The 17,500-nt window shown below is 48.2% G+C and overlaps 1 protein-coding gene across 2 annotated transcripts in view; it reads right to left on the bottom strand.

Moving 5' to 3' along the window:
- Positions 1-17,500, bottom strand: part of agbl4 (AGBL carboxypeptidase 4) — a 314,407-nt gene that overhangs the window by 31,084 nt on the left and 265,823 nt on the right. For both annotated transcript variants that reach the window (XM_031574637.1, XM_031574638.1), the window contains exon 7: positions 1,719-1,808. In XM_031574637.1, the coding sequence (XP_031430497.1) occupies positions 1,719-1,808 (90 nt within the window). The remainder of the gene's footprint in view (positions 1-1,718; positions 1,809-17,500) is intronic.

The following is a 17,500-nucleotide window of genomic DNA, read 5'->3' as shown; positions in this document are numbered from 1 at the left end:
CAGGGAAAGAGAGTGGAGAGAAAGAAAAGGAGATAGAAAGAGGTCAATGGTAGCGGTTAGCGTTTACAGCGCTGCGCCAACACCCCAACCCACCCCCCACCCCCACACCTCTTCCTCTGTCCCACTCATTAGGGCTAATGGAGGCATAACAAGCTCCCTAATTGAGTCAATGTGGCAGGAGTTTTTTTTTGGGGGGGGGGGGGTGCACAGGTATGGGCCTGGCCACACGGAGCAGCAGCTAATTGCTCACATTTCCTGGGCTTATTCATGCACATCCGCACGACTGGGGTGGAGACAGGAGAGACGGGAGGAGAGGAGAGAGAGGAGAGGAGAGAATAGAGTAGAGGAGACGAGAGGAGAGGAGAGGAGAGGAGAGGAAGGGAAAGGAGAGGAGAGGAGAGGAGAGGAAAGGAGAGAATAAAGTAGAGAGAGAGGAGAGAAGTGTAGAGAGAGGAGAGAGGAGAGGAGGAGAGAGGGATTAGAGAGGAGAGAGGAGTGAAGAGAGGGGAAAGAGCAGGCCTGCACCTGCACATTGAGCACAGCACGGCTACCTTCCTGCCACTTCATGGTAAACTACTGAAGGAAATCAGTCAAACAGGACGAGACTTTAGAACATAAAGATGATATGCTGCAAGGCCAGAGGATATCAGTCCAACGGGAAGAGACTTAAAAACGAACAGCATTATGATGGTAAATGAAAGGATATTAAATAAGAAGAGACTAAAAAACAACCAGAAATACAGGATTATGGTACGTTACTAAATAATATCTGTCAAATGGAAACTCACAACAATATAATGCTCATCTAAAGGATATAGGACAAATAAGGAAAGTCTGAAAGAATTATCAAGCCCTCCTAAGGGATATCAGTCGAATAAGAAAAGGCTAAAATAAAATAAAATAAAAATCCCCAAAAAGATTATGTGAAAATGTTCAATAATAAAGTGCAATGACAGGAAGAAGCCCAAAGCCCTTTGTCTGTCAGCTTATGTGTCTGTGTCGTCCAACTCGGCTGAGGCGAGGCAGTTTAGACGCCATGATAAACAGACATGCAAAAATATCCAGTGTAATGACTTCCCAAATCCTCTTCCTCTCCGTGATCCCTCTTTATCCCTGCTCGGCACACTACGCTATTACAATTTCAAAACACACAGCATGTTTATGGGCCGCCATCAGATATTACTGCACTTTTAATGCCCCCCCCCTGTTCCCCTTAGTGAAAGCGTTCACTTAAACTCGCTATTATGAGGGTCGACATTGCCGAAAGTCGTCTCACTATAGTTTTACCTCGGCGAGGCCAAACAGCGCGCATGGATTTCTGGCATTATGCACAATTTCTTGTACTTAAGGGTAGTATTAGCATAGCATAGGAAACAGAGGGTAGTATTAGCGTAGCATAGGAAATAGAGGGTAGTATTAGCATAGCATAGGAAACAGAGTTCAGTATTAGCATAGCATAGGAAACAGAGGGCAGTATTAGCATAGCATAGGAAACAAAGCCCTGCTGGCACAAGCTGGTGGGAGAGAGGAACAAGAGAGGAGGAGAGAGGATAACAGAAGAGTGGCATAAGAAAGTGTCAGAATGGATAGATTGACAGAGTGATGAGAGAGAAAGAGAGATGACAGAGAAAGAGAGGTGGAGAGAGAAGGGTTAGGGGAGTAGAGAGTAAGGGGTGAGAGAGAAAAGGGGGGGGGAGTAAGACTGGAGCTTGACTCACCCTGGCAGATGAATGAAGCGGGGGATTCTCCAGGGTGAACTCGGGCCGTGAGGAACACCACTTTCTTCTCCCTCTCTGGGCTGAGGAGAACTGTTAGCAAACCACACACACACACACACACACACACACACACACACACACACACACACACACACACACACACACACACACACACACACACACACACACACACACACACACACACACACAGAGAGAGAGAGAGAGGGATGGGCAGGTCAGACCAGGTCACAGTTTTGAACAGCTGGGGAAACATGGCAGTTAAGTGCTTGACACATCACTCTCCATAAACAGCCACATGACTGCAAGAAGAGCAGGAGCTCCTTCACCTCCTCAGGTGGCCGAGGTGGCCAGGCTCTGAGTCTCCCCAAAGCCCAAAGCCCAAAGCCCAAAGCCCCAAATTACTGCTGTTCTATTAAGCCTATGGAGGAGATGCAATCCACTGTAGCTCAAGGTGTAGGAGGAGTAGTTCTATATTCATGCAGTCTAAATGTGTTTATGACAACACAATCAAATCCTAGCAAAATACCAGGAGTGTGTTTGTTTTCTCAGGTAACAAGGCCAAACTACGACCAAACAACCCTTCAGACCCTCGCACACACACACACACACACACACACACAAACACACACACACACACACACACACACACACACACACACACACACACACACACACACACACACACACACACCTGACATTCTCTGGAGAGCTTTGCCAGTGTACACAATGCTGATGCCTTTGTTAACCCCCCCCCCCCCCATCCCATCCACCCCACCTGTTACTGCACAGAGAGCAGGTAGCACTGGCCTTGATTGGGCCCACATCTCAGCAAAACAGCGTCACGACAACAGGACTAGGACCAGAGTCCTTTCCAGTCGGGGGAAACATGAATGAAAATAAATGCAACTAAAATTAAACAAGAATTTAAGGAAATAAAAAGAAATAAACAAATAGATCAAATAAAAGGAATAGATAAGGAATAAAACACAAAAATAACTCCTGAAATCGTAATTAAAAGAGCAATCTTAAAAGTGAAGTATATGAGTACAATGAATAATAACAAAAATAAACCAACAACAACAACAACGAAAAAAACACACAAACAAAATCTAATCTACGCCTGCGGCTTTGGGCCAGACCAGGGCCGGACTGGGGCCGGACTGGGTGCCTTTCTGTGCCGGCAGGCTTGTTGGCCTTCCTGCCCCAGCACTGTTCCCTACAGCTGGGTACACCACACACACGCTGGGGCCCTTTGGTTCATCCAGCACCATGTTTGAAAGAGAGCGAGAGAGAGATGGAGAGAGGGATAGTGAGAGAGAAAGAGAGTGAGAGTGAGAGAGAGAGAGAGAGAGAGAGAGAGAGAGAGAGGAGAGAGAGGGGGGTAGCATAATGAGTGCCACTGCTATGTGAGTGAGCAAGTTTCATTATGATCAACACGCCTTACTGCACTTCAGCCACACTCACTCTCATTAGGCTTGACAGACCCTCTCCTGTGTGTGTGTGTGTGTGTGTGTGTGTGTGTGTGTGTGTGTGTGTGCTTCCGTGTGTGCATGCGTACTTCTGTGTATGCATGCTCACTTGTGTGCCTGTGTGCATATGTGCGTGCTGGCTGGCTTGTACAAGGCATCCACAACAAACAGCAGAATAAAACCCACACAAATAGAAACCAAAACTAAATATGTGATGAAAGTTCATACTACATCCTTTAGCTCGTGTTCCATTGTAACTTCAGCTGTAAGTATAGTGTAATGCACTAATTATCCACGTGCAATAGCACTCTGACTCTCTCCACTATCCTTAACCCTATATGTAATTACAGGAGTGCTACTTATTACATCCCACTGTAGTTAAAAGTCTAATTACACTACAGTGAGGGCTCTGTCATATAAAGTGGGGCTGAAGGTGTTCCTAATGTAGAGCGATGCACACAAAGCACACTAACACTGGTGTTATAGTGTAGTGGCCATTTCCTTCCCTGAGCTGAGAGTGATTGAAGGGAGGGTAGGGAAGATGTCAGGACATCTCAGGACGTCCAAAAAAAACTTTTAAAAAAAAACAATACAAGCCCTGCGTCAGCTTATTCTCTTGAGATCCTAGAGCTGAGGAGAGGATAAAGACCCTCACAATGTGTGTGTGTGTGTGTGTGTGTGTGTGTGTGTCCGTGTCCGAGGGTGTACGTATATACTGTATATGTGTCAGTGTGTGTGCATATGTGTGTCTGAGAGTGTGGATGTAGGTGTGTGTGCACATGCATGTGTGTGTGTGTGTGCCTGAGGTTGTATATATATGTGTCACAAGTGTGTGTGCATGTGTGTGTGTGCACATGCATGTGTGTGACTGTCTGTGCGTGTGTGTGTGTGTGTGTGTGTGTGTGTGTGTGTGCGTGCACGCGAGCCACAGTGTGTGTTGAGGGATCACTCCTGCCCAGGCCTCCAGACCACAAAGAGTGTCCTGCCTCTGACTGTCCTGCCATGAATCAAACAGGAAATCAGCGCATGCATTATGCAGCCTTCGGCCTGAATTATACATGCACATATCAGGCCTGTAAAAACAAGTATGACCCTAATACATTATGCCCACTGGCTTCCCCTGGAGGCCATGTGTGTCTGTGTGTGTTTGTGTGTGTCTGTGTGTTTGTGTGTGTCTGTGTGTTTGTGTGTGTCTGTGTGTTTGTGTGTGTGTACGGGGGCTTTGTGGGCTACTGTGGGGTGGTCAGCCGTCTGAGGTGGGGGCATGTGTGTGTGTGTGTGTGTGTGGGGGGATTTGTATTATCGATGCTTTCTTGACTGCCTGAGCAGCTGAGTGTTTCGAGAGGAGAGCACTACTTCAGTCGAGGTCGGTGGTCTCACTGACGGGCGTGGAGCGCTAAAAGCCCTGCGCCGGAGGTACTTGAGTCGGCTGAGACGTTACTGATACGTCTCCTCGACGGCTCAAGAGCTTCTCACCTGCCCGTCTCAGACATGGGGATGCAGACTCACACACACACACACACACACACTCATACACCAGTGGCTTCAATGGAAAAATGGCTATAGAGAAGCACCCATTCAATACCTATCAATTCAGCGCTGAGTACTATGAAAACTACTGCTGAAGCAATGCTGTCCACACTCAGACACACACACACAAATGCACATAGATAAACATATTCATATACACATACACTGACACACATACCCTCAGACAGACACACACACATAAATACACAGAGAAACACACACTAACACACACACACACACACACATCGGCTGTTTCCCAGGCGTTGGGTAAATCAGTGATGCGGGGTCAATACTATATCATGTCTAAAGCGCTGTTCCAACACACTCTGTGTGTCCTAAACGGCTGAAAGTGATTGTGTACCTCATTGCTACGTACACAAGCTTAATATCCTATCGACCCCCTCTCTGTTTCTGCTGAGCTGGGGAAATGCTAATTGCCAATATGCGGCCTTTTCTCTTTAAGTACGCTTTGGTTACAGGAGCCTCGAAAAAAACTGCTGCACTTGTGTGCAGGCAGAAGCTTTAAACATGAAACATCACTCTGTGTTTGAAGGAATAGGAAAGAGATTGTACCTCTACTGCTTTTATTTAGCTCTCGCTCTCCCTCTTGTACACACACACACATACTCTCTCTCTCTCTCTCTCTCTCTCTCTCTCTATGCCCTTCACAGAGATGAATGGCTTTGCCATTCAGTAGTCTCTGCGGAGAGACAGTGGCGTTTGTTGTAAATGTGAGTGCTTGCGTTTCACCAGGCCTGGCGCTCGCTCGCCTGAGTGTGAAATTCCATCAGTTATAAATTCCACCTTGGCCCTGACCCGACGCAACCGGGCTCCCGGGTAAAGAAAAAAGCAAAAAAAAGCGCAGCTCCGTTGGGGTGGAGAACCGCCCGAGGGGTCTGTGGAGAAGTTCGCCGGGGAGCAGAGTTAACCTGGCGTGTCCGCAACGCCACCTTACTCCTCTTTATCTGCCCGGGGAAAAAAAGCCCAACAGCCGTGTATTTAATAAAAGCCTCACAATAAGCCAGCTGACCTACAAATCCTCCAGGAACGTGTAAATAATGCTGCGCTAAATATGCTTTCATGCTAATTTGAGCTCTGCGCCTGTATCTGTGTGATTTCCACGAGGGCCACTTAGAGGGAGATCTCAAATTTATCCTCCTCCAGCGGAAAGACAGGAGAGGGAGTGGGAGCAGCTCAGCTCTCTCTGTCCCTGCCACCGCTGCTGCGCCAGCCTTTCTGAGCCCTTCCTTAGAGCCAGCTACAGTACCACTAATCCGTCAGCAGGGGGCGGAAAAGATCAACAGCGTCCACACAGACCCCCTCAGAGCAGTTACAAAACACAGGCACTCGGAAGCAAGATGAATGTGTGACTGTTGCCAGAATCATCAATGCTGTTGTGGTGTCAGAACATTTAACTCAGTTTATTATACTGGGACTTGTGAAATACAAACTGATGACTTTATTTTTGTGCTTTCATCACTGATAGGAGGAAGAACTATAGCTGATATTCTCTCAAATGTCATTAACTGCTTTGTTGAGAGGTAAGTCTAAAATGGACTAATTACCACCCGAAAACCAGGCAGTTAACTATGAAAACATATGCTCTCCCCTTCTCTACACACCGTTTTGGTATTTATAGTTAAATATAGCTTTACATAACAACTTTATATTTTATATATGTACAGTTATGGATATCTTACCCGAGGCTAAGTCCACGCTGTACATTACCAAAGTCAGGCTGTTGAGTGGGGTGCTTTGAGAACACAAAGGCTCCTACCACTCAACCTCATCAGAGAAATTAAAGGCCCTGTCACATCCACTCAGATAGGGCGAGACACGCACTTACATTAGGAAAGTCAGAAAAGCCAGTGCCTTAAGAAAGAGAGGAGAGGCAGGGGAAAAGAGAGAAAGAGTACGAGGGGGGGAGAGTGAATGTGGGTGTGTGTGTTTGTTAGCGAGAGATAGAGAGAGAGAGAGAGAGAGAGAGAGAGAGAGGGATCGAGAGTGTATATGTAAGGTTGAGGAGAGAGAGAGAGGTGTTTGTAAGAGAGAGAGATTGAGAGGAGAAAATGAGAGATGGAGAGAAAGAGAGACGGAGATGGAGCGAGAGAGGGATAGGGAGACGGAGGAGGGGAAATTTATGCCCACACCCTTGGATCAGACAGCCGACTCAGCACATTCCTCACCTGAGAGAGTCACTGCAGCCACATTACTGCTGGCAGGCCCCGGAAGCACATCAAAAATTAAAAGATGTCATATTACCATCAGCTCTGATAAATATGTAAATTGCATCGCAAGAGAAAAAGAGTCTTTGACAAACAACCAAAAATCTAATGGAAAATTTGAAGGTTACTTCGCCTACGCAATGCAGCAACGTCTCACGTCTCTTTTTTTTCTGAGAGTGTGTGTGTCGCGTCAGACTTTCAATTCAAAGTGATGAGAGCTGAAAAGGTTCCTGACATAATATAATTAACCGAGCTTGTGTCTGAGTGTGCGGGATTTGCTGCGTATCACATTTGGGGAAAATGGCATCTTTCTCCGCTATTGAATCAGGCACAGCGTGTCACATCTGCTTGAGTTTCAAATGACGCGCATGCTTTTCAGCAAGAGAGGGACTCGCTCCATTATCTAGGAGAGGTGCTAGCCCCCTCTCTGGCTATCTGACAATGTTCTGAATCTTGTGAAAAATAATTCAATTCCTTGTCCCCCACTCACAACTTGCTCCAGCAAATGGTCGCTCCAGAGTTGCGCTGCTGCGCTTAGTTAGTTAGTTCACGTTCAGCAGTGACACCGCAGTGGTCAGTTTGCATCACAGTCATTAACTTGAAGGGGAGGTCGTGGAGGTCGGTTAGAGCCATCCTCTCGAGGTGTCCGTGTATGTGTGTGTGTGTGTGGAGGGTGTGAATGTGTTGGTGTGATGTGAGAGGTGTGACCAGAGACACCCAGCAGTTCCCGCCCCACACTCAACCACCCCCCCCCCCCGCCCACACACACACACACACACACACACACACACACACACACACACACACACACACACTCACTCAATCCCCCCACAGCTATAGGGCAGGCTTCCACTCTCAAGTCACACACACACACACACACACACATACTTTATTTGATTCCACATTACAAGTCAAGTTTCATCAAGACTCAAATTTTCTGAACAGTCCAACATATTTACACAGACACACACACACACACACACACACACACCAACCCTCCACCTAGCACAGGCCTGTCCCTCCTGTCCCTCCTCTCCTGCCGTAGTTCTTTAATGCTGTGATAAATTAGCTTGACTCGGTGGCGGCGGCGGTGGCGTGACGCTCGGTGGTTTGCGTGTCACGCTGGGGCCGTGGAGGAGTTGTAAATTGTCACTTGTGCTGAATTTATACAGGGGCCTTGGAATAAGATGCAGACGGCTGCTCAAACACAGCTACAGCTACTGGGGCAGAACAGGTTTCACCACCTCCACTATCTACTATCCACATCTCTCTCTCTCTCTCTCTCTCTCTCTCACTTCATGTCCTCCTCCCCTCATCTCTCTCTATCCCTTCATGTCCTCCTCTCTCTCTCTCTGTTCTCATCCTCCTCCATTTCTCTCTCTCTCTCTTCCTCCATCTCTCTCTCTTTTTCCCTCTCTACTGCCACCCTCCACTCCTCAAGGGCACGGCGGGGGCCCTAAAACCCATAGAGCTTTATGGCAGTGTTTTCCCCAGAACAGAAAAGGTCGAGGCGAGGCACGGAACGGAATGAGACAGGAGGGGAGCAGGAGGAGTCCAGATTTATTCGGCTCATCTGGGGGGGTTCTGGGAGAGACACGCTGGTGCCAGACCCTGTTTGCACGCCCATAAACCATCCCCGGGATAGTTGGGGCTCTAAAAACTAAAAAACACTCTCCAACAACACACGTCCGTTTCAGGTTTCGCACACAGTACATCAAAATACATCTACCTTCACGCCAGCAGTGACCAAATCATTTCCCAAAACCGACCTTTCGCATTTTCTCTAGTCGCCGGGGATGAAAGACGGAATAGAACTACGCAGTTAAAAAGAGTACAAGGACCATAGCATTAAAATTAGACAATTAGACCCTTAGACAGCCAAGGACAAAGTGAGCAAGGGAATGGCAGGAGCAGAAAGAGTTGAGAGCGAAAGAGATGAAAGAAGATGAGAGAGAGAGAGAGGGAAAGAGAAAAAACGGTGCACCTGGGTCAAGCCTCCATTGTAAAGCCTTCTCCTCCAGGCCAGTATAATTGAGCTGCAGTGAAATGGACTGAAGTGGGCAATCAGCAGAGAGGAGATTTTCAACTGACAGCGGCTGTGGCGGGAGACGGATGCTCCAGACACACACACACACACACACGCACACACACACACACACACACACACACACACACACACACACACACACACACACTCACAAAGAGCTCACATGAAAAGGGTGATTAAAGCAGTGTGTTGTGACTCTCGTATCCGAAACATGGCGGCGTGGCCCGGCGTCGGAGGAGCCCTGAAGGCTGCGGCATGTAAATATAACCGTAGCCTCTTAAGACGAAAGGAGGCGGGCGCAGCATGGCACGGTACGTCGCGGCGGGGGATGAAAGCCGACGGAGCCACGTGATTAGAGATCGATTTGCTGCAATCAAGAGCCTGGACGCCTGGGCCCCATGAAATGGAGAGATTTCTCCACTTCAAGGGTGACGGTGATTACAACTGGGGACACGAGTGAGAGAGGTGACAGCTGAAAGGGAAGAGAGTTAGAAAAAAGACATAGAGGGAGAGAGGGAGAGAAAGAGAGAGAGGGATGGTCCAGGGCTCAGTCTCTCTCATCCTCCAATCCCTGCTTCCCCCCTGCCCTCTGAAACCATGGTGGACGGCTGCTTTCTTGGTCGAAAAGCTCCTAATTATGGAAATGGCGGCAGGCCCGACCTGAGACGGTGGCCCTTGAGCGTTCGGTGACCGCCTAAGCCCGCAGCCCCTTTGGGCTTCTCACTGCGGCGGATTTATGCCAGCGCAGCCGACAGCCGAGGCTGACAGGCACTAGGCTGCCTCTCGAGACCCCTCTGGTTCCAGACGGCAACGGGCCAAAGGGAAAGACTGATACTCGCTTTTTTTTAAAGGCTTGCGAAACGTTTGCGATGACAGATCTGGAAAGAAATGTGTATTATAGATCCTTAGAACAAGAAGAAAGGCGGAGAGTGGGGCAGAGATGACTTTTGACACGAAGGGAAGCACATGTAAGAAACGGGAGAGACGAATCTGTCATGGCTGAAGACCCTTGGCCAAATTGCTTGCCTTCGAGCAAACTTTTGAAAAGAGCCTGCCTTCGACTTGGAAAGCATTGGTCATAGTTCTCCCCTTCAAAACTCTGACTTTTCCTCCTTGCTTCAAACAGATGTGACAGGGAGAGTATGGGGAGGAGAGAGAGAGAGAGAGAAGAAAGTGCACAAGAGAGGTTAGTCTGAGCACTGCATGACACTGAATCAGAGAGAAGCCATAATAGTCCTTTTTGAAGAATGAGCCACTGAACTTTAGGGCCTGTTTTGCTTGAAAGGGAGAAGTTCCACATAACAAGAAGAGAAGAGGCAGCCATGATCTCCCAGGCACAGGCTCCATGTGGCGTTGTCCTATCCTCACATGATAGTGAGGGCACGAAGTGGGGGGTCAGGTGGTGGGGAGGCATGCTGTTTGACGATTCTGCTGCCGTGGTAACTGCCCTGGAGCCTTCTGTCAGCGTGCACACGCATACTCAAACACGAAGGAGTCTGGCACGGCACCCCGGTGGAGAGGAGGAAAAAAAAGAGAAGGACCACTGAGGGAATCCTAAAAGAAAATCTGCTCTAGGAACATTCTGACCAGGACCCGAACCATCTGCTCTGAGTCCACACACAGAACCAGAACCAGTGTGTGTGAGGGAAGACAGGCATGCAGAGCAAAGTGCTATCAACACCAAGGTCGTGAGGTCCATGCACAACAAGCACACGGATCATACACTGTTCACACACGGATCGCACACGGATCACACACTGATCAAAGTGCTGTACGAGACTATGAGTCGCTTTGGAGAAAAGCACCTGCTAAATGGCTAAAATGGAAACGCACAGAACTAAAAGCCTTTGCCTATGTGAGAAAGTCTTGAGCAGCCGGGGACTGTAAAGCAGGGGGTCAGCGAGAGAGAGGACTGTTTTAATATGTGTGTTATCACATCCCTTCTCCCCACTGAGCTATAAATTATTTCTGAAAGCAACAAAAGTTCAGACACTGAACCTTCTCATATGGCGAGCCCAGGTTTATTACACTGTTACAGCTCCCAGGTTTAATTTCTCTCATCTTTTTTTTCTTTTTTTTTTCTTCTCCACCCCCCCTTCATTTTCTCTCCTCCTCCTCCTCCTTCCCCCTTTCTCTGCACCATGTTGAGTGAGATCCCTGACACTCAATTTACAGCCACGCTCTCACTGTCAATCTCTATCCCATACTCTCTAAAAATATATTCACACGCCAGCCTAGCTTTTAGCCCCAGGCTTCAATTGTGGACGGCAAACTATTTTCTTGAGAGCCCAGCCCCCCCCCCCCCCCCCCCCCTCGTACAGGCGCGGCCCCCTGCCAGGCCCCGATTGTCAGTGGGATATTGATTAAGAGCTGAGAGGCGAGAAGCCGTTTGCCGCTCATCAGAGGAGAGGGGGAGCACTCCCTCACTCACTCGTTCGTTCGTTGGGCCGCTACACTGACACTTCAGACGCGGCTGTATGTGGATGCAGGATAGAGGACATGAGACAGATATTATAATTATAGAAGTATAGATAGACTGCACAACACCAATGTTGGACACACACGCGCACATATACACATGCGGCCACACAAACACACACACAACCCCACCCCACCCCTCCCACACACACACACACACACACACACACACACACACACACACACACACACACACACACACACACACACACACACAAATACATGCAGACTCTTGCAGTTTACAGTATAGCGCAGCACTCTGTTACCGAGCAGCAAGACATTTCTCAGGGTCCCAGATGTGCTGGGCTTCTGTCCTGGAGAAGAAATGTTGACAGCAGCAAAAATCTAAAACCTCTTCTGCTTTCAAAACGTTCAGCTGTCATCTGCTGTAAATGTACATCTGTGAGCTTGAGCTCAAACTCGTCCACCATTCTCTCCCTCTCTCTCTCTCTCTCTCTCAGGAAACCATACCCAACTCAGAGCTCAGAGGTGTGGTCTGACCCTTTAACCTCTGCTCTTGCCCTCTCCTCTCCTCTGCATCCCATAAGCCCCCGCTTCTCCAGCAGGAGAGAGGAGAGGAACAGCATGGAACAGAGCAGACTGCACAGGCTGCAATGTCACACTGCAGTTTAGTAACAGCCCATTACCCTGTTAATAACACACTAATGGGGCCGCAGCTATTTAAAAACACGGCCAAATTTGTGTCATTAACACCCGCTTTCTCCCTTCCTCGTTGTTTTTTTCCCTACTTCCCTCACCTAGAGAATCGAAAACCAAAACACTGACAAACCCCTGAGCAGCCGTGAGGCGATGAGACGCCTGGTCACAAAGTCAACAGCTGAAATGATGGCGCCGTGTTTGTAATAGGATAATTACAGCTAATGCGCGTTGTTGGTCTCTCGACAGATTTCCCGAAAACGCAAAAAAAATTAAATGTATCTTTGAAATCGGGCGAAAGCGGTCGTCCTGCTGCGGCACACCTCTCGCGTTGATAATTGCCAAACGTGTTATGTCTCGGAAAGGTCAGAGAAGGTTCAGGTTTGGTGAATTGGCGGCGGCGGGTTTTTGGGTGGCCTCGTCCCCCTGCATTTATCAAAGGTAAATAATAAAGGGCAGGGACACGGTCTGGTCGCACTGCGTCCAACTGTGCAGTTTTAATTTATCAGGAAATTTAGTCTTAAAGAGCCAGATGCCGGCTGCCCTTTAAGTCCAACGCGTCTGCCATTTCCTTAACAATGATGCAGGCGAATGTAGCGCTGCCCCTGGGTCTGCACCGCACCGGCAATCATGCGCAATGTGTTTAGTGAGACTTTGATAGAGATTACTGAAATGTCAGGGAATTGAGGGGAATCCTGATTGGCTTGCTGAAACAGGGCTGGAGTTGGGTTGGGTTGGGTTGTGTGTGTGTTTGTGTGTGTGTGGGGGGGGGCAGTTCCACCTCAGCTGTCACTTCAGGTCCAGAGAGATGATTGATGAGAGGTTGATGGGCAAGCTGGCCCAATGAGTTTAGAGCTCAAATGTGTATGTCATGACTGGGCTGTGCTCTCAGAAGTGAAAGTTAGCGCACCAGATGGGAGTTCTGCAGCTCTTTACCTGTACTTTGGCCCGTGAGAGCGGAGAGATATATATATATTGAGTGCGTTTCTCTTCACCTGTACTTTGGCCCGTGATAGCGGAGCGATATATATACAGTATATATATATATTGAGTGCGTTTCTCTTCACCTGTACTTTGGCCTGTCTGAGCGGAGCGATATATATACAGTATATATATATATTGAGTGCGTTTCTCTTCACCAGTACTTTGGCCTGTCTGAGCGGAGCGATATATATACAGTATATATATATATTGAGTGCGTTTCTCTTCACCAGTACTTTGGCCTGTCTGAGCGGAGCGATATATATTGAGTGCGTTTCTTCGCCCCTCTCTGAGGAAAGAAATGAAAACAATCTCCAAGAGGCCCGTGTGTAATTATGACTGTGGAAGCGCGGGTCTTCCATCCGTGCGGAGCAGCAAGGCTCCAGATGAAATGGATGCGGGGAAAGTTTGGGTCGTCTGGGCTTTGAAGACGAGGGGACTGTGCAAAAGAAGACGAGGGGAATGTGCAAAAACGGCGCCGACACTGAATACATCTGCCCGTGGAATATTAATCCCTGGGCACCCTCGCTTTAAAGACATCAAACATGCCTTAAACCCCACTGTTCTCACGGCCCACTGATAACATGAATGTCAATCTCAATGTGAGATCATCTCTGAGGCGGCAGGGATTGTTTTTAGGATTCATATCCACTCTGGCTACACAATGACTAATAAAGCTTTTAAGAATAATGTGAGAAATTAATTAATATTTATAAAAAAGGAACAAAATTGCTTTAATTGTTAAATGCACAGTTGGGAGTTCACGCTGAGGAGTGATCTTAGAAGGAAATGATAGGAACGGATTTTTAAATTCAGTGAATATCTCTCTGGCAAATGTGAACAATCCCATGTGGACATATTAACAATACTGTGTGAGCACTGATCCAATTTCTCTCTCTCTCTGTGTGTGTATATGTGTGTCTCTCTGTGTGTGTGTGTGTGAGTATGTGAGTGCGAGTGTTGAGACCATCTTTAGTTCAGTGAACCTCCATCCTGACACACAGCCTGCCTTTGAAATCAATAGAACACCCCCACCCCCCCAAAAAAAAAAGAAAAAGAGAGAGAAGGGAAGCCTTTTTGTGTTTCTTTCACTCTTCTGGCTACCTGGAATAGTAGCCTGGGTGGTGACGGCCGGGATTAAGCAGTTGCCATGGCAATGGTCGGGCGGGTAGCAAGCAGGCAGGCGGGCAGGCGAGAGATGTGGCTGTGTATGGCCCATGTTTGAAGTGGCAGGCCTTTTCACAGGGCTTTGATCAAGAAAATGTTTGTAGTGGGGGCAAACCTCAAGAACAAACAGGACTTCTGAGAGATTAGTTATCTGTCGAATATAGTCCCGTCTAGAAGGCAGCTTTTAGACTGGGGGGAGGGGGGGGGGGGAGAAAAAATCTACAACTGCCAGCTTCTCAACTGATAATCACTCCCCTTTTTTTATGGAGATTCGGAGAAGAAGAAAAGACGAGAGGAGACCAAGAGAAGAGGGAAGGAGAAGAGAAACTGCCTTGGTGCACAAGCAAAGAGAAAAAAAAGATCTATTTAAATCCATCTGTCCATCTATTCTTTGTCTGACCACCCACACATATCACTTATTGCCTCAACATAATAAACACAAGTCTCGCATATCGACAGCATCTTGAGTCCCCCTGCTATGCGGCTGTGGAAGCATCTCTCTGTGTTTTCGTTTGATAAACACGTGTCTCTTTCAAACAGTCTTCTCTCATTATGATGCGTCTCAGGCGATTCTAGAGGACAGCAGGTATTTTAATAAGCTGCGCACGGCTAGCAGCTAGCGTTGCGACGCGGATTGGTGGCACGGAATTGGGAGGGAGCAGGAAGGACACAGCAGATGCTCTGCTCCGCACCACACCTCCCCTCTCCGGTCTTCTCTTTTCCTCTCCTCTCCGCTCCTTTCCTCTCCTCCCCTCCCCTCCCCTCTCCTCTCCTCCTTTCCTCTCTTCTCTTCTCCAGTAATGCCCTGGAGATGAAGCTCTACGCCATTTGTTCTCTTACAGAGTCCTCTACAGGTCAGAGACTTTTTCTCCAGACGCTGCAGAAGGATGTGTGTGTGTGTCTGTCTGTGTGTATGATCGTGTGTAAGTATATGTGTGTGTGTATGATAGTGTGTTAGTATATGTGTGTGTGTATGTATGTGTGTGTGTACATGACTGTGTGAGCAAGGCCATCAGGGGCCCACTTGAGGGCATGAGTGAAGTGCTTTAGTGCTGAGGGTGTGACACACAGCCCCATGCTCCTCCATCAGACAGAGAGAGAGAGAGAGAGAGAGGGAGGGAGAGAGAGAGAGGGAGAGAGAGAGAGAGATGGAGATAGAGAGGAGGAGAGAGAGAGGGAGAGATACAGAGAGAGAGAGAGAGAGAGAGGCAGAGAGAGAGAGATAGAGAGGAAGGGAAGACAGAAAAAGAGAGTGGGACGAAGAGAGTGAGACAGAGAGAAAGAGTGAAACAGACTGAGGGAGAGCGAGAGAAACAGAGCGAGGGAAACAGAGCGCCACAGTGAGGACGATGGGGCACAGGCGGGGCCACTCATCTTGACTAATGCGGCCCTCTCTCCCGCCTCGCTGCCAGCCAGGCGTGTCCCAGCACTCACACCTTCCAGGGCCCCCTCTCCAGACACGGGCCCATCACTCACCCCAAGGTAGAGATGGGAGAGGGACGAGTCTGTGTGTGTGTGTGTGTGTGCGTGTGTGCGCGTGCAGAGGAGGAGGAGGAGGCAGAGGATCATAAAACATCAAACAAGGTCACATATTTCTCCAGTTGAGGCTGGCCTGGGCTGGGCCGAGGCTCCTGGGGCCGCTGAGACAGCCCATTTACAGCCATTCAAATCCTCCCTCTGCCTTCCCCAGCGCGGCCCTGCGTCGTTCATCAGTGGCCTTGGCGGGGACTGCCCAGGCGTGAAACAATGAAGTGCTACGGTGTACACTAATGGCCACACAGAGCGGGATAAATGGACCTCCAGTTCTCAGACTCAGTATCAAAATGATATGTCTCAGCTTCCAACCGTGTCAGGTTCAAAATTAGAATTTGAGTTAGCTAGAATTAGCACCGGAGTTACAATAATTTAGTTAGTAAGAATTAGACTTGATAGTAGACTAGATTAATTAAGGTCTGGAGTAGACTTGGAATTAGAATTAGAATCAGTCTCAATTCAAATACTGAAATGTTAATTATACATCCATATTGCCTTCAAGTCATTCTTCCAAAACGTACGTCAACAAACACACGGACCGGTTCACTCTATTTCTGTAGCGTGTGAGTGCACATCCACGAGGTGTGTGTGTGTTCTGCTCCGAGCGACAGCACGGTTTAGTTTGCAGTCGAAGTTCTGCTCCAAAGAACGGTGACACAGAAGCCTTCCGTCTCCTATATGGGCAGTAATTAACTCACGAGGACTAAAAAGTTAATTGAGATCTATCTGCATAATAGCTGCATGTGGCACTGTCCCACACTCGCCTATAAATAAGTGAAGCATATTAGTTTCCTGACCGTCACCAACACCCCCCACGTTCTCTGAGGCTCGTCGTCATCATTAGAATTTCCTGCGGCCTCGGCGGCGAGGGGCGAGCCAGAGTCCGCGGGGGAAGGAGAGAAATGAGTTTGGTTGCATAGCGGGAGCATCAGATAGGCTAATGTATTATTAATGGCTCCAGCGTCTTTCTGTTTAAGGCAATCAGCCACGCCGCTGACACGCTCTACTCGCCCCATAATCAGAGGCCTTCGCCGCTGTTTTAAACCCCCCTCCTAGCCCAGAATAAAAAAAATAAAAAAAAAATAAAAAAAACAGCTTTGTCTTATTGGCCCCCGACACCCAAGCACCTCATATCACTGCACAAAGAGACCCCCGGCACGGGGAGGGATATTACACTTTCTGTAGCTCACAGGGTGCGCTCTCAGCACATCTCTGAGACTCCGACTAGTGTCTCTCTAATTAAAATGGACTGTCACTACACATTACCAGAGCTCGACAATGAGCTCACTTTGAGCCAAGAATCTCATCGAAACGCTGAATGTTTTTCATCTTACGTCTACACAGCACAACTGAGTAGGCTTTGTGGATCACGCACACACACACACACACACACACAACTGAAGCGTTGAGTTAATGTTAGTGCAACATACAGAAGCAACTCACACACTCTCTGCTCCAAAGTAAATTAATTACATATGTATAGTTGATGTTTCTGTATCACACTCTGACGCACACCTAAGGACCAACAACCTAAGAAGGCGTTTGATGCCGAAACATCAACTACACATTGATTAACACATTTACTCAGGAGCAGAGTCCACTGAAGACCCTGGAGCAGCTGATCCTCTCACTGGTGAGTCCTGCTGGGGTTGAGGCTGGCAGGAGCGCTGTGGA

Source organism: Clupea harengus, chromosome 10 (genome assembly GCF_900700415.2).
Source record: "Clupea harengus chromosome 10, Ch_v2.0.2, whole genome shotgun sequence".
Taxonomy (NCBI): domain Eukaryota; kingdom Metazoa; phylum Chordata; class Actinopteri; order Clupeiformes; family Clupeidae; genus Clupea; species Clupea harengus.
The sequence above is the reverse complement of the archived record's forward strand: the minus strand, read 5'-3'. Positions and strand labels throughout refer to the sequence as shown.